The sequence below is a fragment of the Loxodonta africana genome, chromosome 17 (genome assembly GCF_030014295.1).
Source record: "Loxodonta africana isolate mLoxAfr1 chromosome 17, mLoxAfr1.hap2, whole genome shotgun sequence".
In the NCBI taxonomy this organism is placed as follows: Eukaryota; Metazoa; Chordata; class Mammalia; order Proboscidea; family Elephantidae; genus Loxodonta; species Loxodonta africana.
This window is the reverse complement of record NC_087358.1, coordinates 68,546,466-68,573,968: the sequence shown is the minus strand read 5'-3', so window position 1 is coordinate 68,573,968 and position 27,503 is coordinate 68,546,466. Positions and strand designations below refer to the sequence as shown.

Here is a 27,503-nt window from a genome sequence, read left to right as displayed (position 1 = left end):
AAGTCTAAGGTGTGTCTCTTGTAGGCAGCATGTAGACGGATCGTGTTTCTTTATCCAGTCTGAGACACTCTGTCTCTTTATTGGTGCATTTAGTCCATTTACATGCAGCGTGATTATAGATAAGGATGTGTTTAGTGTTGTCATTTTGATGCCTTTTTGTGTGTGTTGTTGAGAATTTCATTTTTCCACTTACTTTTTTGTGCTGAGACGTTTTTCTTTGTAAATTGTGTGTTCCTCTTTTTCATAGTAGTCGAATTTATGTTTGCTGAGTTGTTATGTTTTTCTTGGTTTTTATTTTGAGTTATGGAGTTGTTAGACCTCTTTGTGGTTACCTTAATATTTACCCCTATTTTTCTAAGTAAAAACCTAATTTGTATTGTCCTGTATTGCCTTGTTTTCCTCTCCATATGTCAGTTTTATGCCTCCTGAATTTAGTCCCTCTTTTTGATTATCGTGATCTTTTACACAATGACTTCAATGATTCCGTGTTTTGAGCATTTTTAAAAAATTAATCTTAATTTTTTTGTGTGATTTCCCTATTTGAGTTGATATCAGGATGTTCTGTTCTATGACCTTGTGTTGTGTTGGTATCTGATATTATTGATTTTTTTGACCAAACAATTTCCTTTAGTATTTCTTATGGCTTTGGTTTGGTTTTTGCAAATTTTCTAAGCTTGTGTTTATCTGTAAATGTTTTAATTTCACCTTCATATTTCAGAGAGAGTTTTGCTGGATATATGATCCTTGGCTTGCAGTTTTTCTCCTTCATTGCTCTATGTATGTCATCCCATTGCCTTCTTGACTGCATGGTTTCTGCTGAGTAGTCTGAACTTACTGATTCTCCTTCGTAGGAGACCTTTCTGTTATCCTTGGCTGCTTTTAAAATTTTCTCTTTATCTTTGGTTTTGGCAAGTTTGATGATAATATGTCTTGGTGATTTTCTTTTTGGATCAGTCTTACATGGGGTTCGATGAGCATCTTGTATATGTATCCTTTCTTCTTTCATGATGTTAGGGAAGTTTTCTGCCAACAGATCTTCAACTATTCTCTCTGTATTTTCTGTTATCCTTCCCTGCTGTGGAAGTCCAGTCACACGCAAGTTATTCTTCATCATAGTGTCCCACATGATTCTCAGGGTTTCTTCATTTTTTAAATTTCTTTTATCAGATTTTTCTTCAACTGTATTGGTGTCAATTGCCTTATCTTCCACCCCCCCCCATTCTGCATTCCAATTGCTTGATTCTGCTCCTCTGACTTCTATTGAGTTGTCTAATTCTGTAATTTTACTGTTAATCTTTTGGATTTCTGAATGCTCTCTCTCTATTGATTCTTTCAGCTTATTAATTTTTCCACTATGTTCTTGAATAATCTTTTTGATTTCTTAACCTGCTTTATTGGTATGTTCCTTGGCTTTTTCTGTGAAAAAAATAGATTGCCTTATTTCATTTATGAAGTCATCCCTGATGTCTTAAAGCATACTGTAAATTAGTTTTTTATATCCTGCATCTGGCAATTCCAGGATTGTATCTTAATTTGGGAAGGATTTTGATTCTTTAATTTGGGGAGTTGTAGAAGCAATCATGGTCTGCTTCTTTATGTGGTTTGATATCGACTGCTATCTCCAAGCCATCGATAAGATATTGTAATGATTTATTTTATATTTGCTCACTGAGTCTTATCTTGTTTTGTTTTCTTTCAGTATGTGTAGATGGGCTACTAGATTGTGTTGTCTTGATTGTTTTAGGCTATGAATCACTTATGTCCTCTTAGCAGCTGCTTTGGGCCATTACCAGAAATATAAGCCTAAGAGTCCATTCACTATTCTTGAGTGGAATATGATTTTGGGTCACCAAGTGTGTGGGGTAGCCTGTCACCTACTCGCTTAGAGGAGTAGTGGTGATAGTTGTGTTCACCAGATTCTAGTAGCAGCAGGGGGTCACATTCCATGGGGGGCAGGATGCTGACAGGCTTCCCCCAAGTGCCAGTGAGGTAAGTGTGTCTCTATTCCTAAAGCACTTTGGTGGGTGGGCTGTGCAGCTGTACCTTAGGCCCCCAATGCAAGTACCTCTACAGATTGGTAGATGTCACTATCCTCAGACCCGTATTGCAGGAGGTTAGGTGGTTTGGGTGGAGCTTCAGCCCTCAGTTCCCCGTTGTGGGTCAGTGAGGGCTCTTTTTAATAGGTAGAGATATCAGAGCTGGGAAACTTGTCTTTTCTGCAATCTGCTAAGACAATTACAGTCAGATCACTATCAGAAATACCTTTGCATTATAATAGCCACCTTGTTCCCTGTAGGGATGAAAGCCCAAGACTGTGGATTTCATATGCTTGGCTGGAGCTGTTTCTGTATTTTTAGTCCAATTTTGGGAAGTCAGGGAAGGATTTTTGGTCCCTGGGTTTTTTGTAGCTGCTTCTCTCAGGCCAGGAGAATGCGTTGGGAAAAGATAAACAAACAAAAAAAACGGCAGAGCACTTCATTCTCTGGCCCAGGAAATTCCAATGTTAATGAAGTTGCCTGGGAAGGGGAGGGGAGGGATCAGATAGATAGGAGAGAGTAGCACCCAGGAATATAGACAAAGTTACTTATCTTGCTTGGTGATGACTGTTTAATCTGAGATTCCCGAGGAGTGTGCAGCCTGTATGCGTTGGCTGGGTCAAGACTGCCCTCGGGGGTCAGGCCCGGGACCTGTGCTTGTCCTGTCTCAGAAGCTGTGGTTAGTTCCTCCGCTCCCAGTCCAAAGCCTAGCGCCAAGGTTCCGCAGCTGGGATGCCGCGCTCCAGGCTGGAAAACCAGTCACTTCCTCCTGGTGACTTCTCCTCCTGTCAGCCACTTCGCTGCACTGCCTGCGTGCACTGGCTGGGCTTCCCCCGAGGTCACTTCTAGGGGCTAGGGCTGTGTCCCGTGTTTGTGCAGTCTCAGGGTGCCGTGCTCAGCTGCCCTGCGCCCAGTCCAAAGTCCGGCGCCAAGGTTTTCTGAGTGGGACGCTGGCTCCAGGCTCCGAAAACTGTCTCTGCTTCTCCGTGTTTGCTTATTCTCTCGTTAGCCGTGTCAGTGTGCAGCCTGCTTGTGCTGGCTGAGTCTCTGTCACTCAGGTCAACTCTTTAGATCTGTGTTTGATGGTTAGGTTCGTAGATGGTCATGTATGTGATCCATTCACTTGTTTTTCTGAGTCTTTGTTGCGAGAGGGATCCAAGGTAGCTTCTACCTAGTCAGCCATCTTGGCCCTGCCTGTAAATTTCTTTTTTTGGTGAAATATGATGCCAAATCATCTGCTGAAAGTTATAGAGCTTGATGTGGGATAGGAGGCTTATGAAGAGAGTTAAAAGTATGATCAGACTGCTAAGAAAAAGATTGCTGATGAAACATCATTGCATTGTACAGCTCTGCAGGTTGTGCTAGTGTTTTAGAGTTTTTTTTTTCTCCTTTTTCTTGAAGTTAGAATGGATAAAATAATTGGCTGGAATCATCCTAAAATGCGTTATTTGAACTGGGGTAGCAGAGGGATGGATGCGAGAGAATCAAGCATGCAGGTGACAGTGTCATTGAATTGCTCAGCCATAGGCTCCGGGCTCTGTAATGAAGAAAGTCAGGTCAGCTGGGAGCTGATAGCTGGAAAGATTGGAAAAGGGTTGAGGAACTAGAAGCCTTTAACAAGAAAAGATTGGGTTTGGTGGTGTTTGGGGTGGAGGGAATTAAAGGTGAAAGGAGAAGAGGTTGAATGGAGAGTAAGATTTGCACTTCTGATATTCTAGAGACATTCATTCTGGGCAAGTCATTAGTTCTTGGTAGTCATTAGTTGAAATGGACTGGAGGAAAAGGTAGCATGGCAGAAATCCATGAACTTTAAGATTAAAATGTTAGGTGATGCTTTGTGGTGAATATTGAATCCGTCCAGAATGAGGTTGGAAGGAGCAAGGGAGGAAGAAAGATGAGAGAGCCAGGTGCCAAAGTCCACTATGAATTCTAACCCAGTCTGATTTCTAGATCCTCAGTAGTAGTAAATAAAGGAATTGAGTAGTATAGCTCAGTGTGTCTCAACCTTTTTCATGTCATGACATTCACGGAAAATGGTATTTGAATAGGGCATTGGAGGTGGATGGAGAAAGTTGTTTGTAGTGAGTCCAAGGGCACCAGCAGTCTCAGAACTGTCCTAGCTTCCCAAAGGGTTGAGGGGAGCAATATCGTGGTGTATGTAGCTCATTTGTACCTCCCTGGTTGAGAAGCTTTGCTGTAATTAAATGAACTAAATCTCTTAAAAAATGATTTTTTTTTTTTAATCTGGAAAGGATAGAAGAACAGTGATTCAGAACTATCAGTGTGATGGTGAAAAAATGCTCACCCAAACAGGCCGTGAGGTTTGGATTGAAGTGTAGCCAGCAGTGGGGACGTATAGGAGAAGCTAAGCGATTTAGAGGGATTGCTTTGTTTGAAAAGTTGGTTGAGTTGATGGGGCTAAATGAAGAGATACAGATAACCAAAAAAAACCAAACCTAGTGCCGTCGAGTCGATTCCGACTCATAGCGACCCTATAGGACAGAGTAGAGCTGCCCCATAGAGTTTCCAAGGAGTGCCTGGCAGATTTGAACTGTCGACCCTTTGGTTAGCAGCTGTAGCACTTAACCACTACGCCACCAGGGTTTCCAAGATACAGATAGTGAACACTAAATTGGAGATATTGTGTGTGATGTTTTCTTATAACATGATCTAAGGTAGAGTTGTGTTGGTGAATGGCTGTTTAATAGGAAACAGGTGAATGGAATGGGGGCGGTCTTATTGATATGGGTAAGTAGAGAAGAGAATGTGAGCCAGGTGCTGGAATTACCCAAGAAGTGGAGATAAGTTCTGGTGGATGGTGGACTACACAAACATGAATGGTGAGAGCTAGAGAGGGTATAGCAACTACACAAACATGAATGGTGAGACCTAGAGAGGGTATGGCAGTCTGGTCTGAAAATGTTTCTGTGGAATTAATTTTTATCACAAGGCACAGATACTAGCATTTTCTTGGAAAGGAAAGGCAAATACTCACTTCTTTTAAACTTTATTATAATCTACCTTTATTCACAGGTACAGGCTATTCTGGTCAACATTTTTGGAGGAATCATGCGGTGTGACGTTATTGCTCAGGGTATAGTCATGGCAGTCAGAGATTTGGAAATTAAAATCCCTATTGTGGTACGGTTACAAGGTGAGTGTAGAAGATCGCTTGCAATTGTTCTATGAACTTTAATTGCTTAAAAGTTTATAATTCGGAAGAATTTAGTTCATTTAAAATATAGTTTTCAAACAGCTATGTCATATATATTTCTTTCTGAAGCTGTATTTTTTTAATGAAAATATACAGTAGGAAAAAATTAAAAATGATGGGGTTTTTAACATTTTTTAACATGAGGGCAAAAAATGTTACAGTTTTGTTTATTATAATTTGATACATCCTTTATACTGGTTTGTCTCAAATTCTGACTTGTCTGAGTTACCAGGGGTATTATATGATGATATGTTTTATGAGGTAACTCAGGGCTTCTACATTTCTTTGGTTTAGGAGCATTTATATTAAACGATGGAAGTGCTCTTAGGTTGAAACTTCATACTTAGAGTGTGTTGTAGCAAACAGTTTGGGCGACTTTGTGCGTATACTTAAAACACCTTTATATTTGCATAAATCCTTTCAGGTACACGAGTTGATGATGCTAAGGCACTAATAGCAGACAGTGGACTGAAAATTCTTGCTTGTGACGATTTGGATGAAGCTGCTAAAATGGTAAGCAGGTTATGTTAATCCAAGGACAAATTTGCAAAGTGTGTAAAGGATTTATAAACCCTTAGATTCTCAAACGAACCAGCTAATATTGCTAATAATTAATGCTTCATTGAATATTGTGAGTATAATGAACCCCCTCTACCTGTCACCCATTTTAAACGATGATCAACTCTTGCCCAATCTTGTTTCATTTGTATTCTTACTGACTTATTCCCTTGGCTGTGATTATTTTGAAGCAAATCCAGATATTATATCATTTTATACATGTCATCATATATCTATTAAAGATGTTGGTAATTATATGAAGGGATTACTGTTTTAGGTGGAGTAATGGTATTATGGTTATGTTTTATAAAGAGAATAGACTCAGTGTTGCAATTTCCCTGATTATTTCGAATATTTTTTGTCTAGGTTATTTGCTAGAATTAAGACAGAATAAGTCTATACATTGTATTTGGTTATTACATCTCTTAACCTTTAGGTTCCCCATTGCTTTTTATTTTTTCTGTAGTTTGGTGGAAAAAAAACTGAGGTGGTGATCCTGTGTATGACACTGTATATAATGTCAGATTGTTTCTCTTTTTGTGGTATTAGTAGTGATTGACAACCATAGCTTAGGTCCATTATTTCATTTATGGTTGCAAAGTGGTTGGTATTCTAATTTTCTTATTCTTCACTTACTATATGCAATATTTCTATAAAGTAAAAGTTCCTAAATCAACTGTTTGCTACCATGAAGTATATTTTGCATAGGAAAAGCAACATAATAAGTTGCTTCTTTGTCTTTATTTTCCATTTTCAAAATAATGAGTTTGTTCTCCTAAATCCTGCAAAGCTAAGACTTTTGTTTTCAGGTGTGTGTGTGTGCACGCACAAGCACACATGCTTTTCTGAACTCATGAATTCAAATATATTTGATGTGGTTCATTTCATTTCAGTTATTCTTATTGATGATCAAATTGTCCCAACTTTGGTCAGTGGGAGCCTCTTCCAGTTGACTCCTGAGCCCTTCTGACATGTCCTCTGGTGTGCTTTCTGGTATGAGATGTTCCAGGCTTGTCTTTATATTTCTTGGCCCACACCTGGAATCAGCCAGTGGTATTTAGAGACTACAGTATGGGTTCTAAGGGTACTCATGACTACTGATTTGCTCATTGTTTCTAGGCTTTAATTTTAGTGGAAAATCAGAAAAATATATATGTACTTTTTTTTAAGAGGTAAATACATGGGTTCATACTGATTTTTCCAATGCAAGTCCAGGAGTACAGTTTCTCCTTATATTTGATTCCCCTTTCTCCTGTACCACACTAACATAACTATGCCTTTGCTTTGTCTCTCAGTACAGACATGACATTTTAAAAATAATAACCAACAATATGATTACTGAAAACAGTTTAATATTTGTATGTGCAGTTCTTTCTGTCCTTTAGGATATTTGCCACAATTTATTGGATTTTAAAGTCCATGTGAAATAGTTCTCTGTGTGTTCTGCCCCGGGTTGCTATATAGTTTTCATTTGCCCTTTTTTTTTTTTAAGGGGTTGCTTTATTAAAAAAAAACTACTTTTGTTATATATTATATACTGTTTATGTAGTTTCAAAACTGAAATGAGGTATATTCATTCAGAGACTCTAGCTTTTATATCTATTCCTGTTTCCTCTTTCCCCATAGATAAGTAGTTTTTTTAAAAGAAGTTTTTGGTTTATCCTTCCACTTTTTTTTAATAGAAGCAAATAGTGCATGCATGTGTGTGTGTGTGTGTGTGTGTGTGTGTGTGTGTACGTACACCCCTCTCCCTTTCCCACGTTAGATGAATGGTAGCATATACGTTACCCAGTAACTTCTTATACTTAAAAATATATCCTGACACACACTTCATAGTAGATATAGAGATGTTTCTAAATGAGAACTTTTGACTGTTTTCCACCTAAGTTCGTAACTTACACTGGGATACATTTTGAGGCTGTATTGTTTAATTGCTAATAGGCTCTTGAGATTTGCTGGATTAATGTGATGTCATTTCACAAGAATAATAAAGTTCTTACATCCTTCTTTGGGAAAGTTCCTAAACTCAATCTTGAGTCTAAAGACTTTCCAGCAGGGGAATGGCAGGGAGAAGGTGCTTCAGAAAGCCAGTCTTGTTTTGAGGTATGGGATAAATTGGAGAAGGGAAGAGAGTGAGGGATAGTATGAGTCCATTCTAGGGCAGTAACTGGATAGAAGGTGAGGAGAAGGTAATGAAGTGGTTATAGTTCCTCTCTGAAAATACCCTCATTTGTAATGAAAGCCTGAATTAAGAAAAACTTGGCATGGAAAAGAAGGAAATCCATAGGACCTTGACCTAAAAGATCATGAGAGATAAAAACAAACAGTTGATTAAAATGACTAGTGTTTTTCTGCTGACTGGGAGATTATGGAAGTCATGACAATAATAGTAATAAATGTAATGATGATGATATTAGCAACTGCTGCCATTTATTGAGTGTTTATAGCTAAGCATTTTTCTTCACGTATTACCTCATTTACTTATTTCTTCACTTTAGGTGAAAGTTTACAGAGCAAATTAATTTCCCATTCTATAGTTTGTACATGAAGTGTTCCATGATATTGGTTGCATTCCCCATAGTGTGTCAGCACTCTGTACATTTCCACTTTGGGCTCCTTGTTTCTTTTCATCTGGATTCTCTACGCCTTCCTGCCTTCTCATCTTTGCTTTTGGGCAAATGTTGTCCTCTTGATTGCATATAATTGGTTGTTGTAAGGAACACATTCCCCTTGGGTGCTATTGTTTATTTTTGGACCTGTCTATTGTTTTGCTGAAAGATGGCCAGGTCAGAAGGGTGTCTTAGGACCATAGTCTCGGGGGTTCCTTCAGTCTCTGTCAGACCACTAAGTCTGGTCTTTTCGTGAATTTGATTTTTTGTTCTATGTTTTTCTTCTGCTCTGTCCGGGACCCTCTGCTGTGATCCCAGTCAGAGTGGTCTGTGATGGTAGCTGGGTACCATCTAGTTCTTCTAGGCTCAGGCTGGTGGAGGCTGTGGTTCATGTGGTCCATTAAGCCTTTGGACTAATTGCTCCCTTGAGTCTTTGATTTTCTTCACTCTCTCATCTAAATTCACTCTGCTTTGCTCTGGATGGGAAGAGACCAATAGTTATATCTTAGATGGCTACTCGAAAGCTTTTAAGACCCAGACGCTACTCACCAAAGTAGGATGCAGAACATTATCTTAATGAATTATGTTGTTCCAATTGACGTAGATGTCCCCCAAGTCTATGGTCCTTCTCCTTTGAGCTGTGGAACTTTATCCTGTAGAGTATTTGGTTACGTCTGAGAAGTTTCCATGACTGTGCCTGTTGTGTGCTTTGTTGTCTGTTTTAATAAACATGCAGTACCTACAATTATGTATGTAGAAATATCTACAACCAAACATATCTGCAGGTGGGTATACTCCCTTATACCCACCCACACATTTTTTTTTAATCTACCTGTGCATCAATTTGTAAATTATTGCTTGTTAATTCTATTATTGCAGGATTGTCTATGTTGTAGTTATTTACCATAGTTGCCCTTTATTCTTGCATTTCTTTCAATGTCTTCCTTTGCCTTGGTTATGTTGTGCTGACTTCCGCCATGTTGTGTATTGCTTTTTTCTTTTCACATGTGTATCATCAGTCAGAATTGATGACAATGGGTTTGGCTTTTTTTTTTTTGGTTATTCTATCTACTTAGTAATTTTCTTTCCCTCCCCCTTCTATCCCTGATAACCATTAAAAAATGTTTATTTTTTTTTTCTGTGTATAAACCTTTTTTTGTTTTTTTTTGTAATAGTGGCCTCATACTATATTTGTCCTTTTGTGGTCTCAAAATATTTATCCTTTTGCGATTGACTTATTTCACTCAGCGTAATGTCCTCCAAATTCATCTGTGTGAGATATTTTGCAGAATAGTCACTATTTGTTGTTGTGTAGTATTCCATTGTGTATGTGTACCATAGTTTGTTTATTCATCCGTTGATGGGCACATAGGTTGTTTCCATTTTTTTGCTGTTGTGAATGATGCTCGGTGAACATGGGTGTGCATATGTCGATTCATGTCACAACTCTTATTTCTTTAGGGTATAGACCATGAGTGGGATTGCTGGATTGTTTAAAAAAAAAAAATTGCCATTAGGTCAATTCCAACTCATATCAACCCTATAGGACAGATTTGAACTGCCCCATGGGGTTTCCAAGGAGTGACTGGTGAATTCAAACTGCTGCCGTTTTGGTTAACAGCCATACCACTTAACCACTGTGCCATTTTTATCAGAAATGGGTGTTAGGACCCTTTCTGATACCTTTTCTGCATCACCTGAGATGATCCTGTACTTTTTTTCTTTTGTTTTATTTATGTGGTTGATTACGCTGATTGATTTTCTAATGTTGAATCATCCTTGCATACCTGGTATGAAACCCACCTGGTCATGATGTATTATTTTTTTTTAAATAATTTTTATTGGGCTTTAAGTGAAAGTTTACAAATCAAGTCAGTCTCTCACATATAAACTTATAAACACCTTACTACATACTCCCATTTACTCTCCCCATAATGAGTCAGCCTGCTCCCTCCTTCTAGTCTCTCCTTTCATGACCATTTTGCCAATTTTAACCTCCTCTACCCTCCCGTCTCCCCTCCAGACAGGAGATGCCAACATAGTCTCAAGTGTCCACATGGTGCAAATAGCTTGCACCTCATGAGCATCTCTCTCCAGTCCATTATCCAGTTGAATCCATGTCTGACGAGTTGGCTTCAGGAATGGTTCCTGGGGACCCTGACCGCCAGGGTCCTAGTCTCAGTCAGACCATTAAGTCTGGTCTTTTTATGAGAATTTGGGGTCTGCATCCCACTGTTCTCCTGCTCCTTCAGGGGTTCTCTGTTGTGTTCCCTGTCAGGGTAGTCATCGGTTGTGGCCGGGCACCATCTAGTTCTTCTGGTCTCAGGATGATGCAGTCTCTGGTTCATGTAGCCCTTTCTGTCTCTGGGGCTCATAATTACCTTGTGAGCTTGGTGTTCTTCATTCTCCTTTGATCCAGGTAGGTTGAGACTCATCGATGCATCTTAGATGGCCACTTGCTAGCATTTAAGACCCCAGACGCCACTCTTCAAAGTGGGATGCAGAATGTTTTCTTAATAGATTTTATTTTGCCAATTGACTTAGATGTCCCCTGAAGCCATAGTCCCCAAACCCCTGCCCCTGCTTTGCTGACCTTCGACGCATTCAGTTTATTCAGGAAACTTCTTTGCTTTTGGTTTAGCCCAGTTGTGTTGACCTCCCCTGTATCAAGTGTTGTCCTTCCTTCACCTAAAGTAGGTCTTATCTACTATCTAATCAGTAAATAACCCTCTCCCACCCTCCCTCCTTCCCCCTTCTCAAAACCACAAAAGAATGTGTTCTTCTCAGTTTATACTGTTTCTCAAGATCTTATAATAGTGGTCTTATACAATATTTGTCCTTTTGCAGCTGACTAATTTCACTCAGCATGATGCCTTCCAGGATCCTCCATGTTATGAAATGTTTCACAGATTCATCACTGTTCTTTATTGATGTGTAATATTCCATTGTGTGAATATACCATAATTTATTTATCCAGTCATCCGTTGATGGACACCTTGGTTGCTTCCATGTTTTTGCTATTGTAAACAGTGCTGCAGTAAACAAGGGTGTGCATGTACCTGTTCGTGTAAAGGCTCTTATTTCTCTAGGGTTTATTCCGAGGAGTGGGATTTCTGGGTTGTATGGTAGTTCTATTTCTAACTTTTTAAGAAAACGCCAGATAGATTTCCAAAGTGGTAGTACCATTTTGTATTCCCACCAGGAGTGTATAAGTGTTCCAATCTCTCCACATCCTCTCCAACTTTTATTCTTTTGTGTTTTTTGGATTAATGCCAGCCTTGTTGGAGTGAGATGGAATCTCATCGTAGTTTTAATTTGCATTTCTCTTAACGGCTAAGGATCGAAAGCATTTCCTCATGTATCTGTTAGCCACCTGAATGTCTTCTTTAGTGAAGTACCTGTTCATATCCTTTGTCCAGTTTTTAATTGGATTGTTTGTTTCCTTGTTGGTTGAATTTTACAAGAATCATGTAGATTTTAGATATCAGGCGGTGGTCGGAGATGTTGTAACTGAAAATTTATTCCCAGTCTGTGGGTGGTCTTTTTACTCTTTTGGTGAAGTCTTTAGATGAGCTTAGGTGTTTGATTTTTAGGAGCTCCCAGTTATCTGGTTTTTCTTCGTCGTCTTTAGTAACGTTTTGTATTCTGTTTATGCTTCATATTAGCGCTCCTAACATTGTCCTTATTTTTTCTTCCATGATCTTTATCGTTATAACTTTATGTTTAGATCTTTGATTCATTTGGAGTTAGTTTTTGTGCATGGTGTGAGGTATGGGTCCTGTTTCATTTTTTTGCAGATGGATATCCAGTTATGCCAGCACCATTTGTTAAAAAGACTATCTTTTCCCTAATATAACTGACGCTGGGCCTTTGTCAAATATCAGCTGCTCATATGTGGATGGATTTATATCTGAGTTCTCAGTTCTGTTCCTTTGGTCTGTGTGTCTGTTGTTGTACCAGTACCGGGCTGTTTTTGACTACTGTGGCTATACAATATGTTCTAAAATCAGGTAGAGTGAGGTCTCCCACTTTGTTCTTCTTTTTCAATAATGCTTTACTTATCCAGGGCTTTTTTCCCTTCCATATGAAGTTGGTGACTTGTTTCTCCATCACAGTAAAAAATGTCATTGGAATTTGGATTGGAACTGCATTGTATATATAGATGGCTTTTGGTAGAATAGACATTTTTATAATCTTAAGTCTTCCTGTCCATGAGCAAGATATGTTTTTCCACTTATGTAGGTCCCTTTTAGTTTCTTGCAGTAGTACCTTGTAGTTTTCTTTGTATAGGTCTTTTACATCTTTGGTAAGATATATTCCTAAGTATTTTATCTTCTTGGGGGCTACTGTGAATGGTATTGATTTGGTGATTTCCTCTTTGACGTTCTTTTTGTTGATGTAGAGGAATCCTACTGATTTTTGTATGTTTGTCTTGTAACCTGAAACTCTGCTGAACTCTTCTATTAGTTTCAGTAGTTTTCTTGAGGATTCCTTAGGGCTTTCTGTGTATAAGATCATGTCATCTGCAAATAGAGATAATTTTACTTCTTCCTTGCCAATCTGGATGCCCTTTATTTCTTTGTCTAGCCTAATTGCTCTAGCTAGGACTTCCAGTACAATGTTGAATAAGAGTGGTGATCCTTGTCTGGTTCCCGATCTCAAGGGAAATGCTTTCAGGCTCTCTCTATTTAGGATGATGTTGGTGGTTGGCTTTGTATAGATGCCCTTTATTATGTTGAGGAATTTTCCTTCTATTCCTATTTTGCAGAGAGTTTTTATCATGAATGGGTGTTGGACTCTGTCAAATGCCTTTTTTGCATCAATTGATAAGATCATGTGGTCTTACTCTTTTGTTTTATTTGTATGGTGGATTACATCAGTTGTTTTTTAAATATTGAACCAGCCTTGCATACCTGGTATAAATCCCATTTGGTCATGGTGGATTATTTTTTTGATATGTTGTTGAATTCTATTGGCTAGAATTACGTTGAGGATTTTTACATTTATGTTCATGAAGGATATAGGTCTGTAATTTTCTTTTTTTGTGGTCTTTTCACCTGGTGTTGGTAATAGGGATATGCTGGCTTCATAGAATGAGTTAGGTAGTATTCCATCGTTTTCTATGCTTTGAAATACCTTTAGTAGTAGTGGTGTTAACTCTTCTCTGAAAGTTTGGTAGAACTCTGCAGTGAAGCCATCCCGGCCAGGGGTTTTTTTTGTTGGAAGTTTTTTGATGACCTTTTCAATCTCTTTTTTTGTTATGGGTCTGTTTAGTTGTTCTACTTCTGATTGTGTTAGTTTAGGTAGGTAGTGTGTTTCTATTAATCCATCCATTTCTTCTAGGTTTTCAAATTTGTGAGAGTACAATTTTTCGTAGTAATCTGATATGATTATTTTAATTTCAGTTGGGTCTGTTGTGATATGGCCCATCTCATTTCTCATTCAGGTTATTTGTTTTTTGTATTTCTTTAGTCAGTCTGGCCAGTGGCTAATCAATTTTGTTAATTTTTTCAAAGAACCAGCTTTTGGCTTTGTTCTTTCAATTGTTTTTCTGTTCTCTAATTCATTTAATTCTGCTCTAATTTTTATTATTTGTTTTCTTCTGGTGCCTGATGGATTCTTTTTTTGCTCGTTTTCTATTAGTTCAAGTTGTAGGGACAGTTCTCTGATTTTGGCTCTTTCTTCTTTATGTGTGTGTGCATTTATCGATATAAATTGACCTCTGAGCACTGCTTTCTCTGTGTCCCAGAGGTTTTGATAGGAAGTGTTTTCAGTCTCATTGTATTCTATGAATTTCTTTATTCCCTCCTTAATGTCTTCTGTAACCCAGTCTTTTTTGAGCAGGGTATTGTTCAGTTTCCAAGTATTTGACTTCCTTTCCCTGATTTTTCTGTTACTGATTTCTACTTCTATGGCCTTATGGTCTGAGAAGATGTTTTGTAATATTTTGGTGTTTTGGATTCTGCAAAGGTTTGTTTTATGACCTAATATGTGATCTCTTCTAGAGAATGTTCCATGTACACTAGAAAAAAAAGTATACTTTGTAGCTGTTGGGTGGAGCGTTCTGTATAAGTCTGTGAGGTCAGGTTGGTTGATTGTAGCAGGTAGATCTTCCGCGTCTCTATTGAGCTTCTTCCTGGAAGTTCTGTCCTTCACCGAAAGTGGTGTGTTGAGGTCTCCTACTATAATTGTGGAGGTGTCTATCTCACTTATCAATTCTGTTGAAGTTTTTTTTATGTATTTTGCTGCCCTGTCATTGGGTGCATAAGTATTTAATATGGTTATATCTTCCTGGTCAATCGTCCCTTTAATTATTATGTATTGTCCCTCTTTATCCTTTGTGGTGGATTTAACTTTGAAGTCTATTTTGTCAGAAATTAATATTGCCACTCCTGGTCTTTTTTGATTGTTGTTTGCTTGATATATTTTTTTCCATCCTTTGTGTTTTAGTTTATTTGTGTCTCTAAGTCTAAGGTGTGTCTCTTGTAGGCAGCATGTAGACGGATCGTGTTTTTTAACCGAGTCTGAGACTCTCTGTCTCTTTGTTGGTGCTTTTAGTCCATTTACATTCAGCGTAATTATCGATAAATATGAGTTTAGTGCTGTCTTTTTGATGCCTTTTTTGTGTGTTGTTGACAATTTCATTTTTCCACTTCTTTGTGCTTGGAATTTTTTCTTTGTAAATTGTGTGTTCCTCATTTTCATAGTAGTTGAATTATTTTTGCTGCGTTATGTTTATGTTGGTTTTTATTTTGAAGTATGGAGTTGTTAGACCTCTTTGTGGTTACCTTAATATTTACTCCTGTTTTTCTAAGTAAAAACCTAACTTGTATTGTCCTGTATCGCCTTGTTTTCCTCTCCATATGGAAGATCTATACCTCCTGTATTTAGTCCCTCTTTTTTGATTATTGTCATCTTTTACATAATGACTTCAGTGATTCCTGGTTTTGAGCATTTTTCCTTTTTTAAGTTAATCTTATTTTGTTTTTGTGATTTCTCTATTTGAGTTGACATCAGGATGTTCTATTCTGTGACCTTGTGTTGTGTTGGTATCTGATATTATTGATTTTCTGACCAAACAATTTCCTTTAGTAATTCTTGTAGCTTTGGTTTAGTTTTTGCAAATTCTCTAAGCTTGTGTTCATCTGTAAATATCTTAATTTCACCTTCATATTTCAGAGAGAGTTTTGGTGGATATATGATTCTTGGCTGGCAGTTTTTCTCCTTCAGCGCTCTATGTCATCCCATTGCTTTCTTGCCTGCATGGTTTCTGCTGAGTAGTCTGAATTTATTGATTCTCCTTTGTAGGTGACTTTTTGTTTATGCCCGGCTGCTTTTAAAATTGTCTATCTTTGGTTTTGGCAAGTTTGATGATAATATGCCTTGGTGATATTCTTTTGGGATCTATCTTGTATGGTGTTTGATGAGCATCTTGGATAGATATCCTTTTATCTTTCAAGATGCCAGGGATTTTTTCTGCCAGCAGATCTTCAGCTATATTCTCTGTGTTTTCTGTTATCCCTCTCTGTTCTGGAACTGCAATCACACACAAGTTATTCTTGATAGAGTCCCAAATGATTCTTAGGGTTTCTTCATTTTTTAAAATTCTTTTATCTGATTTTTCTTCAACTATATTGGTGTCAATTGCCTTATCCTCTAATTCCCCCACTCCGCATTCCAATTCCTGGATTCTCCTCCTCTGACTTCCTATCGAGTTGTCTAATTTTATTGTTAATCTTTTGGATTTCTGAATGCTGTCTCTCTGTGGAGTCTTGCAGCTTATTAATTTTTCCACTATGGTCTTGAATAATCTTTTTGATTTCTTCAACTGCTTTATCAGTGTGTTCCTTGGCTGTTTCTGAAGATTGCCTTATTTCCTTTCTGAGGTCTTCCCTGATGTCTTGAAGCATTCTATATATTAGGTTTTTTATGTTCTACATCTGGCAATTCCAGGATCGTATCTTTATTTGGGAAAGATTTTGATTTTTTAATTTGGGGATTTGTAGAAGCAATCATGGTCTGCTTCTTTATGTGATGTGATTTCGACTGCTGTCTCTGAGCCGTCTATAAGATATTATAATGATTTATATTTGCTCACTGAGTCTTAACTTCTTCTTTTGTTTTGTTTCAGTATACCCAGATGGGCTACTGGATTGCACTATCTTGATTGTTGTAGCCTTTGAATCACTTATGTCATAATTCCAGCTGGTTTGAGCTGTTACCAGATATATGAGCCTATGAGTCCATTCACTATTCTTGAATAGAATCAGCTTAGGTGTGCTGATTGTGGGTCACCTAGTGTGTGGTGTAGGCTGTCACCTATTCACTTAGAGGAGTAGTGGTGATGGTTGTATGCACCAGATTCTAGTAGCGGCAGGGTGTCACACTCCGAGGAGGGCAGGATGCTGACAGCCTTCCTCCCCGTGCCAGTGAGGTGGGAGTGTCTCTATTCCCAGAGTACTTTGGTGGGTGGACTCTGCTGCTGTACCTGAGGCACCCAATGCTTGTACCTCTAAAGATTGGTAGGTGTCACTATCCTCAGACCCCTTTAGCAGGTGGCTAGATGGTGTGGGTGGAGCTTCAGCCCTCCGTTCCCTGCTGTGGATCAATGAGGGCTCTGTTAAATAGGTAGAGAGGTATCAGACCTCCAAAGCTTGTCTTTCCACTGCTTTGCTAAAACAATTACATTGAGAGCTCTATCAGAATTGCCTTTACATTATAATAGCCACCTGGTTCCCTTTAGGGATGGAAGCCAGAGACTGTGGATGTCTTTTGCTTGGCTGGAGTTGGTTGTGTGTTATTATTCCAGTTTAGGGAAGTCAGGGAAGGTTATTTGTCTCCGGATTGTTAATTGCTGCTTCTCTCAGGTCAGGAGAATGGGTTAGAAAAAGAAGAAGAAGAAAAAAAAAAAAACCCTGCAGAGCACTTTACTGCCTGGTCCAGGAAATTTCAATGTTAATGAAGCCACCTGGGGCAGGGATCAGATAGATAGATTAGCGAGGCAGTATAGACAAAGTTACTTATCTTTTTTGGTGAAGACTGTTTTATCTGAGATTCCAGAGGGGCATGTAGCCTGTGTGTGCTGGCTGGGTTGAGATTGCCCCGTCCTGTGCTTGTGCTATCTCAGGAAGCTGTGATCAGCTCCTCCGCTCCTTGTGCAAAGCCCAGCACCAAGGTTTTCTGGCTGGGATGCTACGCTCCAGGCTTCAAAACCAGTTTTTGCTTCCCCACGATTTCTCCTTCTCCTGTCAGCCGCATCAGTGTGCAGCCTGCATGGGCTGGCTGGGTTTTTGGCCGAGGTTACTCCAGGGGGTTAGGGCTGCGTCCCATGCTTGTGCCGTCTTAGGAAGCCGTGATCTGTCCCTCTGCACTTAGTTTAAAGCCCAGCGTCAAGGTTTTTTGACTGGGATGCTGGCTCCAGGCTCCGAAAACAGTTGCTGCTTCCCCGTGGGTTCTCATTCTCCTGTAGGCCGTGTCAGTGTGCAGCCTGCTTGCGCTAGCTGAGTCTCTGCCAAGGTTACTCCAGGGGGTTAGGGGATAGGGCTGCATCCTGTGCTTGCCCCATCTCAGTAAGCCACAATCAGCCCTACCACTCTGACACCAGGGAACTGCGAGGGCTCAAGGCTGTGGCAGGGGACGCCAGTTCCAGAAGCAGTCGCTGCTTCACCGTGTGGCTTTTTCGCTCCCCTGTCACTCAGGTCAACTCCTTAGTTCTGTGTTTGATGGTCAGGTTCATAGATTGTCATGTATGTGATCGATTCACTTGTTTTTCTGAGTCTTTGTTGCAAGAGGGATCTGCGGTAGCGTCTACCTAGTCAGCCATCTTGGCCCCTCCTCCTCCGATGTATTATTTTTTTTGATATGCTGTTGAAATCTATTGGTTAGGATTTTGTTGAGAATCTTTTTGTCTATATTCATGAGGGACATTGGTCTGTAATTTTCTTGTGGTGTCTTTGCCTGGCTTCGGTATTAGAGTTATGCTGGGTTCATGGAATGAATTCAGGTGTATTCCTTTCCTGTGCTCTGAAATAGTTTAAGTAGTATTGGTGTGAGCTCTCCTCTAAATGTTTGATAGAATTCTCCAGTGAAGTTGTCTGGGCCAGGGCTTTTTGTTGGGAGTTTTTTTTTTTTTTTTCCCTCCTCTTACTCTCTTCTTTTGTTATGGGTCTGTTCAGTTTTTCTGCCTCAGTTTGTGTTAGTTTAGGTAGGTGGTGTGTTTTTAGGAATCTGTTCATTTCTTCTAGGTTCTCAACTATGCTGGAGTATAATTTTTCGTAGTATTCTGTTATGATCCTTTTAATTTCAGTGGGTTCTATTGTAATGTCCTCCATCTCACTTTTTATTTGGGTTTTTTGCTTTTTTTTTTCTGGTTTTCTTTTGCTAATTTGGCTACTTGTTGGTTGATTTTATTGATCCTTTCAAAAAACCAACTTCTGGTCTTGATTCTTTCTGTTTTTTTTTGTTTCATTTATTTCTGTTCTAATCTTTATTATTTCCTTTTCTGACACCCATGGACTTCTTTTGCTATTTTCTGTTTTTTCCAGTTCTGGGCTAACGCTTGGATTTCAGCCTTTCTTTTTTTGGTGTGTTTGTTTATGTCTATAAATTGACTTCTGAGCACTGCTTTTGCTGTGTCCAAAGGTTTTGGTATGTTGTGTTTTCATTTTACCTTGATTCTAAGAATTTTTTGATTCCATCTTGATTTCTTCTATTACCCAGTGGTTTTTAAGCAAGGTGTTACTCAGTTTCCATGATTTTTTTTTCCTTGCTCTTTCTGTTGTTGATTTCTGCTTTTATACTGTCGTGATCAGAGAAAATGCTTTGTATTATTCTGATGTTTGCGGTTTTATTGAGGCTTGCTTTGTGGCCTAAACTGTGGTCTGTTCTGGAGAATGATCCGTGTGCATTGTAAAGGAGTGTATATTTTGCTGCTGTTTGGTGGAGTGGTCTGTATGTGTCTATGACGTCGAGTTGGTTAGTTAAAGCTTTCTGTTGTTCACTGAAAATGATGTGTTGAAGCCTCCTACTGTTATTGGGAAACTGTTTATTTCTCTTTTCAATGCTTGTTGAGTTTGTTTTATGTATCTTGGAGCCCAGTCATTGGGTGCATATATATTTATTTTGGTTATGACCTTCTGGTGTGTTGACCCTTTAATCATTATATAATGTCCTTCCTTATCATTTATGGTGGATTTTGCCTTAAAGTCTATTTTATGAGAGATTAATATTGACACTGCCTTTCTTCTTCTACCCAGTTCCTTTACTGGTGCATTTAAGCCATTTACATTCAATGAGATTATCAGTAGGTATGATTTTACTGTTGTCATTTTGTTGTGCTTTCTTGTGGTGTTGACAGTTTCTTTGTTCCACCTAATTTTCTGTGCAGAGTTAATTTTGTTTGTGGATTTTCTTTTCATTTCTTTCATTGCTGTTGATTTTGTGTTTACTGAGTCCTTATGCTTTTCTTCTTTTTTATTTTGATTAATGGGTTTGTTAACTTTCTTTGTGGTTACCTTGAAATTTACCTTTATCTTCCTAAGTTTAAAGCAGCCTTTTATTTCTTGATACTGCCTTGACTTCCTCTCCATATGAAAGTTTTCTAACTGGACCATTTATTCTCCTTTTTTGTTTTGACATTGTTGTCATTTACAGATTGAAATCTCTGGTTCCCTATTGTCAGTCTTTTAGCTTTGTTTTATTTTTGGGAATTCTTATTTGGGCTGGTATCTGGCTAATGGTGTCCTATGTCCTAATCTCAGATTGTTGTCTGATTTATTGATTCTCTGAAGGATTCCCTTTACTATTTCTTGTAAGGTTGGTCTGATTTTTACAAATTCCTTAAGTTCTGTTTATCTGGAAATGTCCTAATTTTGCCATCATGTTTGAGAGACAGTTTTGCTGAATATATAGTTCTTGGTTGACAGTTTTTTTCTTTCATGGTTTTATATATGTCATCCTATTGCCTTCTTGCCTGCATTGTTTCTGCCAAGTAATCAGAGCTTAGTCTCACTGGTTCCTGTTGTAGGTGACTTTTTGTTTTTCCTGAGCTGCTCTCAGAATTCTTTCTTGTCTTTGGTTTTGGCCAGTTATGTCTTGGTGACTTCCTTTTGGGGTTTGTTTTCCTGTATGGTGTTCGTTCAGTGTCTCAGATGTATTTCTTCTCATCAAGGAGTCAGAATTGACTCGACAACACTGAGTTCATAGTACTAGGGACATTTTCTGCCAGCAAATTTTCAACAATTCTGTTTTTTTTTTTTTTTTTTTTTTTGCCTCCTCCCGTTCTGGAATTCTGATCATATATATATTTTTTCCTCTTGATATTGTTCCACACAATTCTTGGGCTTTCTTCATTTTTCTTCATCTTTTTTCTGATTTTTCCTCAAACCAAATTGGTGTCAAGGGATTTGTCTTCTGTTTTGCAGATTCTGTATTCCATTGATTCAGTTTTGCTCCTACCTCCTTCTATTAAGTTGTCTGTTTGTGATATTTTGTTGTTAATCTTTTGGATTTATAGTCGGTGTTTTTGTATGGTTTCTAATTGTCTTTATCTCCTTGTTTTATTCTTGCGTTGTTTTCCTGAATTCTTTTATTGCTTTGTGTTTTCTTTGATTTTATCTGTGCTTTCCTTGGTTTTGTCTGTGTTTTCTTTGATTCCTTTCTTGATCTTTTGGAGAATCCTGTATGTTTACACTTTTGAATTCCTTTTGGGGTAGTTTCATTACCATGTTTTCCTCTGGAAGGTTTTCTGGTTCTTTATTTTGGTCATTTGCTGGAGCCATCTTGTCCTGCTTCTTTATGTGATTTGACACTGTCTTTTGTCTCTGAGGCATTAAGGTATTAATATATTTACTTATTTATCGTATGTTTGCTGCATCCTGATTTTTTGTTTTGTTTTGGTATATCAAGTAAGCAGTGCATGTGTGCTACTCTGGCTGCTGGTCTGGCCACAGTGATCACACCATTAGTTTCGGGTGGTCGGGCAGCAGCTGGGTATTTGAGCATGAATCTCTGTTTGCTGGTGTTGTGGGACAGCTGAGGATGTAGCTGGCATTGGTGAGGTGATGAGTCTTATCTTGCTGGTCACCTGGATGAGAGTACAGGGAGTGTTCTCACTGGTAGCTGGTTTGGATGCTGTGTTTGTGCACTGCTGGTGCCAGGTGGTTGGGAAGGGCATCTGGGTGGTTGGTCACCAGGTGGGTGGTATGGAAACTGTTACCAATGGTCCCAGGTGAGCAGGGCTGTGCAGGGGTGGTTGGAGCAGGCACAAGCCCCTGGCTGCAGGTTGAGTAGGCGCAGGGGGCGAGGCAGGAGGGATGTCGCCAGTCCACCAGTGCCTGGTAGCAGGGTGTGACCCTGTCTGCTCAACACGGGGGAGGGTGTGCCACTGACCCTTGGGCCCCTGGCACAGGCAGCTGGAGGGAGTAGGAGGCGCTGCTGGTCTGCAGACCCCTAGCACAGGTGGCTGAGTGTAGGAGCAGGCACCTCTGTTTTGTGGACTGCTGATGCCAGTGGCTGGGCAGAGCAGTGGGCGCTGCCAGTCACCGTGCACCCAATGTGGATGGCTTGGTATAGGCCTGGGTGTCGCTGGTCCTTAGGCTCCTGGCGCAGTTAGTTGGGTAGAAGAGGGGGTGTTGCTGGTACCTGGGGTACCAGCAGCCAGGGAGAGAAGTAGGCACTGCTGTGGCACGGGTTGCAGTCTGGGGGGTTGGGCTTAGGTGTGGGCTTCACTAGACCATAGGCTCCTGGTGCAAGTTGGTAGGCAGAAGAGGGGGCACTGCCTGTACACTGGCTCCCAGCTTGGGTGACTGGGCAGAGAAGTAGGCACCCCCAGATCGCAGGCTTCCGGCATGGTTGAGTGGGTGGGAGAGGGTATGCCACTGGTTAATGGGCCCCTGGTATGGGTGGCTAGGTGGAGAAGGTGAAGTGGGTGCCACCATTCCATGGACCCCTAGCACTGGTGGCCGGGCAGAGAGGCAGGTGTCACCAGTCTGCAGGCTCCTGGCATGAGTGGCTGAGTGAAGGGGCCAGCTTGCCACTCTGTGGGTCCCTCGCTCAATGAGCAGGGTGGTAGTGGGTGCCGCTGGACTGCAGTTGCATGCTGGGGTGGGGGATAAAGAGGCGCCGCAGGACCATGGGTCTCTAGCATGGGGGTTTTGGGAGGTGCTGTGGATGAGTGCACTTAACTTTCGCAGGGCAGTGAGCACCCTTGCCTGTCTTCTGACATGGGTGCAAGGTCTTTCCTGCTTGGCTGCGCCAGGTGATGGGGCTTCAGTTATGAGCGTCACTTGCTTTGTCTCAATATGGCCATGCTGTGCAGGTTCGGCTGGCAGGGTGCCAACGATCCGTAATTTTCCTTGTCTGCTGTTTTTGTATAGTCTCTCCTTCCATTTGGTACTTGGTCTGATTGTTCAGCCTTGCCTTTGAAAAGGATTCCGAAGTTGTCATCTGTGTCTTAGGCACTAGTTTTCTTGGGTCTTTGTTGTAAGAGGGATCAGTGAGGCATCTGACTGTGCTGCCATCTTGAACCACCTCCTGTGACTGAACAAATTTAACAGCCTGAGGATGGCTGTGTCCTCCTGCCTCAAGGCGATGTTTTCCATGACTCGGTTAAAATCCACACTTAGTATTACCTCATTTAATATGAGTTTGGAATATAATTCCCATTTTATAGATGAGTAGACCAAGGCTAGATAAGTTAACTTACTCAGAATCACATGTTATAAGCATCAGGGATAGGATTTGTAGCCAAGGTGCTTAACCCCAAAGCCTTCTCTTAACTACTCTGTTGGGGGAGGAGAGAAGCTGAATTTATTGTTTTGTTTCAGATATGTCTAGTTCGTATGGTATTTTGTATGGTATCAGGTGGATATTCTGAGCCAGGTTATAGAGAGGGCATTAAAATACAGGATGACAGTTGTTAATTTACTGACAGAAAGTAAAAAATAGTGCTCTATACTACTAGCCAAAAGGTTGGCTGATCAAACCCACCCATAGGTGCTTGGAAGACAGGCCTGGGGATGTACTCAGAAAGATCACAGCCATTGAAAACTTTTAAAAGCATTTTATCTGTGGAGCAGTTCTGCTCTGCACACGCCGGGTTGCTATGAGTCACTCAAAGGCAGTTAACAACAATGTACGTATGTGTGTGCATATGTATCTATCGTGTACATACACATTTATAAAATAAAGCATTGGATTGAAGTATGGGCCATGAAGACTGTCACATCTGACTATCCTTAGAGTGGCATTTGCTTGTAAGAACCTGACGGATTTACAACAATGCCAGAATAGCCCAGATGCTTTAAATGAAAAAAGAGCGAATGTGCCTTAATTTTCCCAATTGTTCCAATTTTGCATTTTGGTGAAAATAGAGATAAAGATGCTTTGTTTTTTTCCTTTCAGGTTGTAAAGCTCTCTGAAATAGTGACCTTAGCCAAGCAAGCCCAGGTGGATGTGAAATTTCAGTTGCCACTCTGATCTGACAACCCAGTGGATGGCTGAAGGTGTTAAATGTGCTATAAGCATTGAAAATACTGTGTTCTGTAATATTGTTCCTTTTCTTTCTAGCGTGTGGAGGTTGTAATTGCCATTTAGGCATACAGACTTTTAAAAACATTTTGTCTGCATTTAATTCCACTGTTCAGAATGAGCTGTTTGTGTAAAGAGTGTATGACGTCATTACATAGTTTCTTTTGTTGCCTTCTTTTCTGCTTCTCCCACAGAATGTCACCTGCGATATGCCCGTGTATTAATGTTGGATACAAAGTTCTTCATTGATAAAAGTCCTATGAATAAAATAAATACGAAGTTAAAGCTTTATTCTTTAGTCTTAGAAATATATCTAATAACTAGCCTCTTTAGTACTGTATTAAAACAATGTTTCATATTTGAAGTGGTTGTCTTCAACACCAAATACGAGCTAATTACATCGATTACTATTTATAAAGTTTTCAAACACTCCCCAGAATATTCTTCTAAGTATTTCAGTGAAGTAACTTGTTAATTACTTCAACATTGTTTTAATCACTACAAAACATTGATAACTGCAAGTCTTCATGATTATGTGGTATTATTAAGAAGCACCTGTAGGTTTGTATCAAATAAAGGCATATTTACTAAGGACTTGGCAGACAAAATTAAGAATGTCAATTTAAGTTAATAAAAATCTCCAAATGTGATTTGGATTAATGTGGGTTTTTTTTTTTTAATTTTGTCCTTTGAAGTGTACATAATAGAAGTGGATGTGTTCATCATAGTAGTAAACAGCTCTGAAGAACTGACTGTGTACTTGGGCGTGACCAGTACATATTATAAAGCCACCTACAGTTATTTCACTGGAATACATGCTCTAAATAAAACACCTTGTCCTTTGTGTGATAACTTGGAAGGTAATATTGGCCAAGCAGTGGACTATGTAGTCTTACTGGTGAATTAAAAAACTTCTACCTATTTTGCTATTCGTAAGCGTGGTCAGTGTTTACTATGAGAGGCAGCATAACAGTGATTGTGAGATAGAATACCTGGTTTGAATCTTGCCTTCATTATTTTCTAGCTGTGTGAGTTTGGGCAAGTTCCTTAATCTCAGTGTACCTCAGTTTCCTTAACTTGTTTTTCACTCTTACTAGAATTATTTAGTTAACCATTTTCCTGTCTGAGAAGAACATATAAAACATATATTCAAACCAGCTAAATATATATATATCTCATAGCTCCGTGTTTTATTTTACCTTGTCTCTTATCTATCTTCCCTGTCTGTCAGGGATTGAATTATGTTCCCCCAAAAATGTGTATATCAATTTGACTGGGCCATGATTCCCAGTATTGTGTGGTTGTCCTCCATTTGTGATTGTAATTTTATGTTAAAGAGGATTAGGGTGGGACTGTAAGACCCTGACTGCTTCCCGAAAGGTCACGGCCATTGAAAACCCTAGGGAGTATCGTCCTACCCTGACACCCCTGATCCAGTGTAAAGGGAGTTTCCCTGGGGTGTGGCCTGCACCACGTTTTATCTTACAAGAGATGAAAGGGAAGCAAGCAGAGAGTAGGGGACCTCATACCACCAAGAAAGCAGTGCAGGAAGCAGAGCGTGTCCTTTGGACTTGGGTTTCCTGCGTGGAGAAGCTCCTAGTCCAGGGGAAGACTGATGACAAGGACCGATAGAGAAAGCCTTCCCCAGAGCTGATGCCCTGAATTTGGACTTGTAGCCTACTAGACTGTGAGAGAATAAATTTCTCTTTGTTGAAGCTATCTACCTGTGGTATTTCTGTTATAGCAGTACTAGGTAACTAAGACACTGTCCATACATTAAAAGACCAAATCAGAGCTATAAATCATTTAAAATTTTGATAAAGTTATAATTAAAAGTCCTAGCCTTTAGCTTTTAATTAAAAAAATTTTTTTTTTTTTTAAATTCTTTCCAAAGGATGACAGGCAATGATTAGCTAAGGGAAGACTGGTGTTTGTATTATTAATTGGGGTCTAGTCAGAAATTAGGAGTCCCTGGGTAGCACAAATGGTTAAGCACTTGGCTACTAACTGAAAGGTTGGCAGCTCAGATCTACCCAGAAACACCTTGGAAGAAAGGCCTAGCAATCTACTTCCAAAAGGTCACGGCCATTGAAAACCCTAAGGAGCACAGTCCTACTCTGACACACATGGAGTCACCAGGAGTTGGAATTGACCTGATAGCAACTTTTTTTTTGAAGTCAGGAATTAAAAACAGTGCTTGATATTTCAGAGAGAATATAACTAAGCAGTTGATAATACTGATGTTTTGGATATCTATTGTTGCATAACAAATTACCCTACCATGTACCAATGTTAAACAACATTGATCTCAGTTTCTATGGTCAGGAATTTGGGAGCAGTTTAGCTGGGCAGCTCTGGCTTGATGGGACTGGATGGCTCACTCACATGTGTGTTGGGAAAAGGCCTTAGTTCCTCACCATGTGTCCTCTCCATAGGCTGTGTCCTTGTGACATGGCAGCTGGCTTCCACCAGAGCAAGAGATCCATGGCAGCAAGGAGGAAACCAGGTATCACACTGTCACATTTGCCACACTCTGTTCATTGGAAATGAGTCCCTATGTCCAGCCCACAGAGGGAGGGAAATTAGGCTCCACCTCTTGAAGGAAGCGGTACCAAAGCATGTGAGGATGTATGTTAAAATCACCACAACTCATGATGGGAGGCTGAAAGAGCAAACAGTGGCTGCTAAGATAACTCAGAGGGTGGTAACTGGTAGGACTGAGGTGGTAACCAGAGCCTAGGAGCTTAGAAGTCCTCTGATGCTTGGACCACTGAGAGCAGGAGTGCCTTGGTGGCTGGTGTCCCAACCCTACTTCTCAAGTGGTGGACCAGGAAAAAAAGAAGAATATAGGACAAGGGGAGGCCAGGAAAAATATCGCACTGATCAAATGATCAATAACATCACACACTGCTAAGAAGTCAAGTAAAGGCTAAAATGTATCCAGTGAAATTGAACTAATGTAACTAATCTTGGCAAGGATGATGACAGTGAAATGATGAGAGAAGTCAGGTTATTATGGAGAATAGATGTTTGTACACCCTCCCACCTCATCCTCCAAACACGCACACTCCTGAATATTTTTAACGCAGGGCTGCTTGTTCCTTCCCTATACCCCTACCTGCTTTAACATTTGAATTCTCTAAATTGAGTACATCCCTGTAGACTACTCCAGTTTCTACACAGAATATAAACAACTTTGACTATTGCATCAGCTTTACAGTTGCAGAGCCTAAGACACTTAAGCCTGCTCAGTACTGGCACTTGGTAGCAGATGACATTTTTAAAATCTACGTATGTGAAGAGAGAAACCAAACAAAAGCAAAAAGCAAAACAACAAAAAAGGAATCTAAAGTTTGATTTAAAATAAAGAGGTGGAACTGAAGGAATAAAATAATAATGTTGATTTATAAGTTGGTGTCCAGCTTGAAGATGAGAAAACTGGGACACGAGGGAGAGACGGTGATGGTACAGAAGAGACTTGAGATAATAAATCCACGTGCCCTTGATTGCCAGGATTTGCCCACCGTCTGAATGTTCTTGGATTGAAGCTATGGCAGT

The 27,503-nt window shown here is 39.7% G+C and overlaps 1 protein-coding gene across 1 annotated transcript in view; it reads left to right on the top strand.

The window, feature by feature from the left end:
- SUCLA2 (succinate-CoA ligase ADP-forming subunit beta) overlaps positions 1-24,595 on the top strand; it is an 86,215-nt gene extending 61,620 nt beyond the window's left edge. The window contains exons 9-11 of the mRNA XM_010592615.3: positions 5,070-5,190; positions 5,675-5,763; positions 23,820-24,595. Of these exons, the coding sequence (XP_010590917.1) occupies positions 5,070-5,190; positions 5,675-5,763; positions 23,820-23,894 (285 nt within the window). The 3' untranslated portion in view covers positions 23,895-24,595. The remainder of the gene's footprint in view (positions 1-5,069; positions 5,191-5,674; positions 5,764-23,819) is intronic.
- The last annotated feature ends 2,908 nt before the right edge of the window (positions 24,596-27,503 follow it).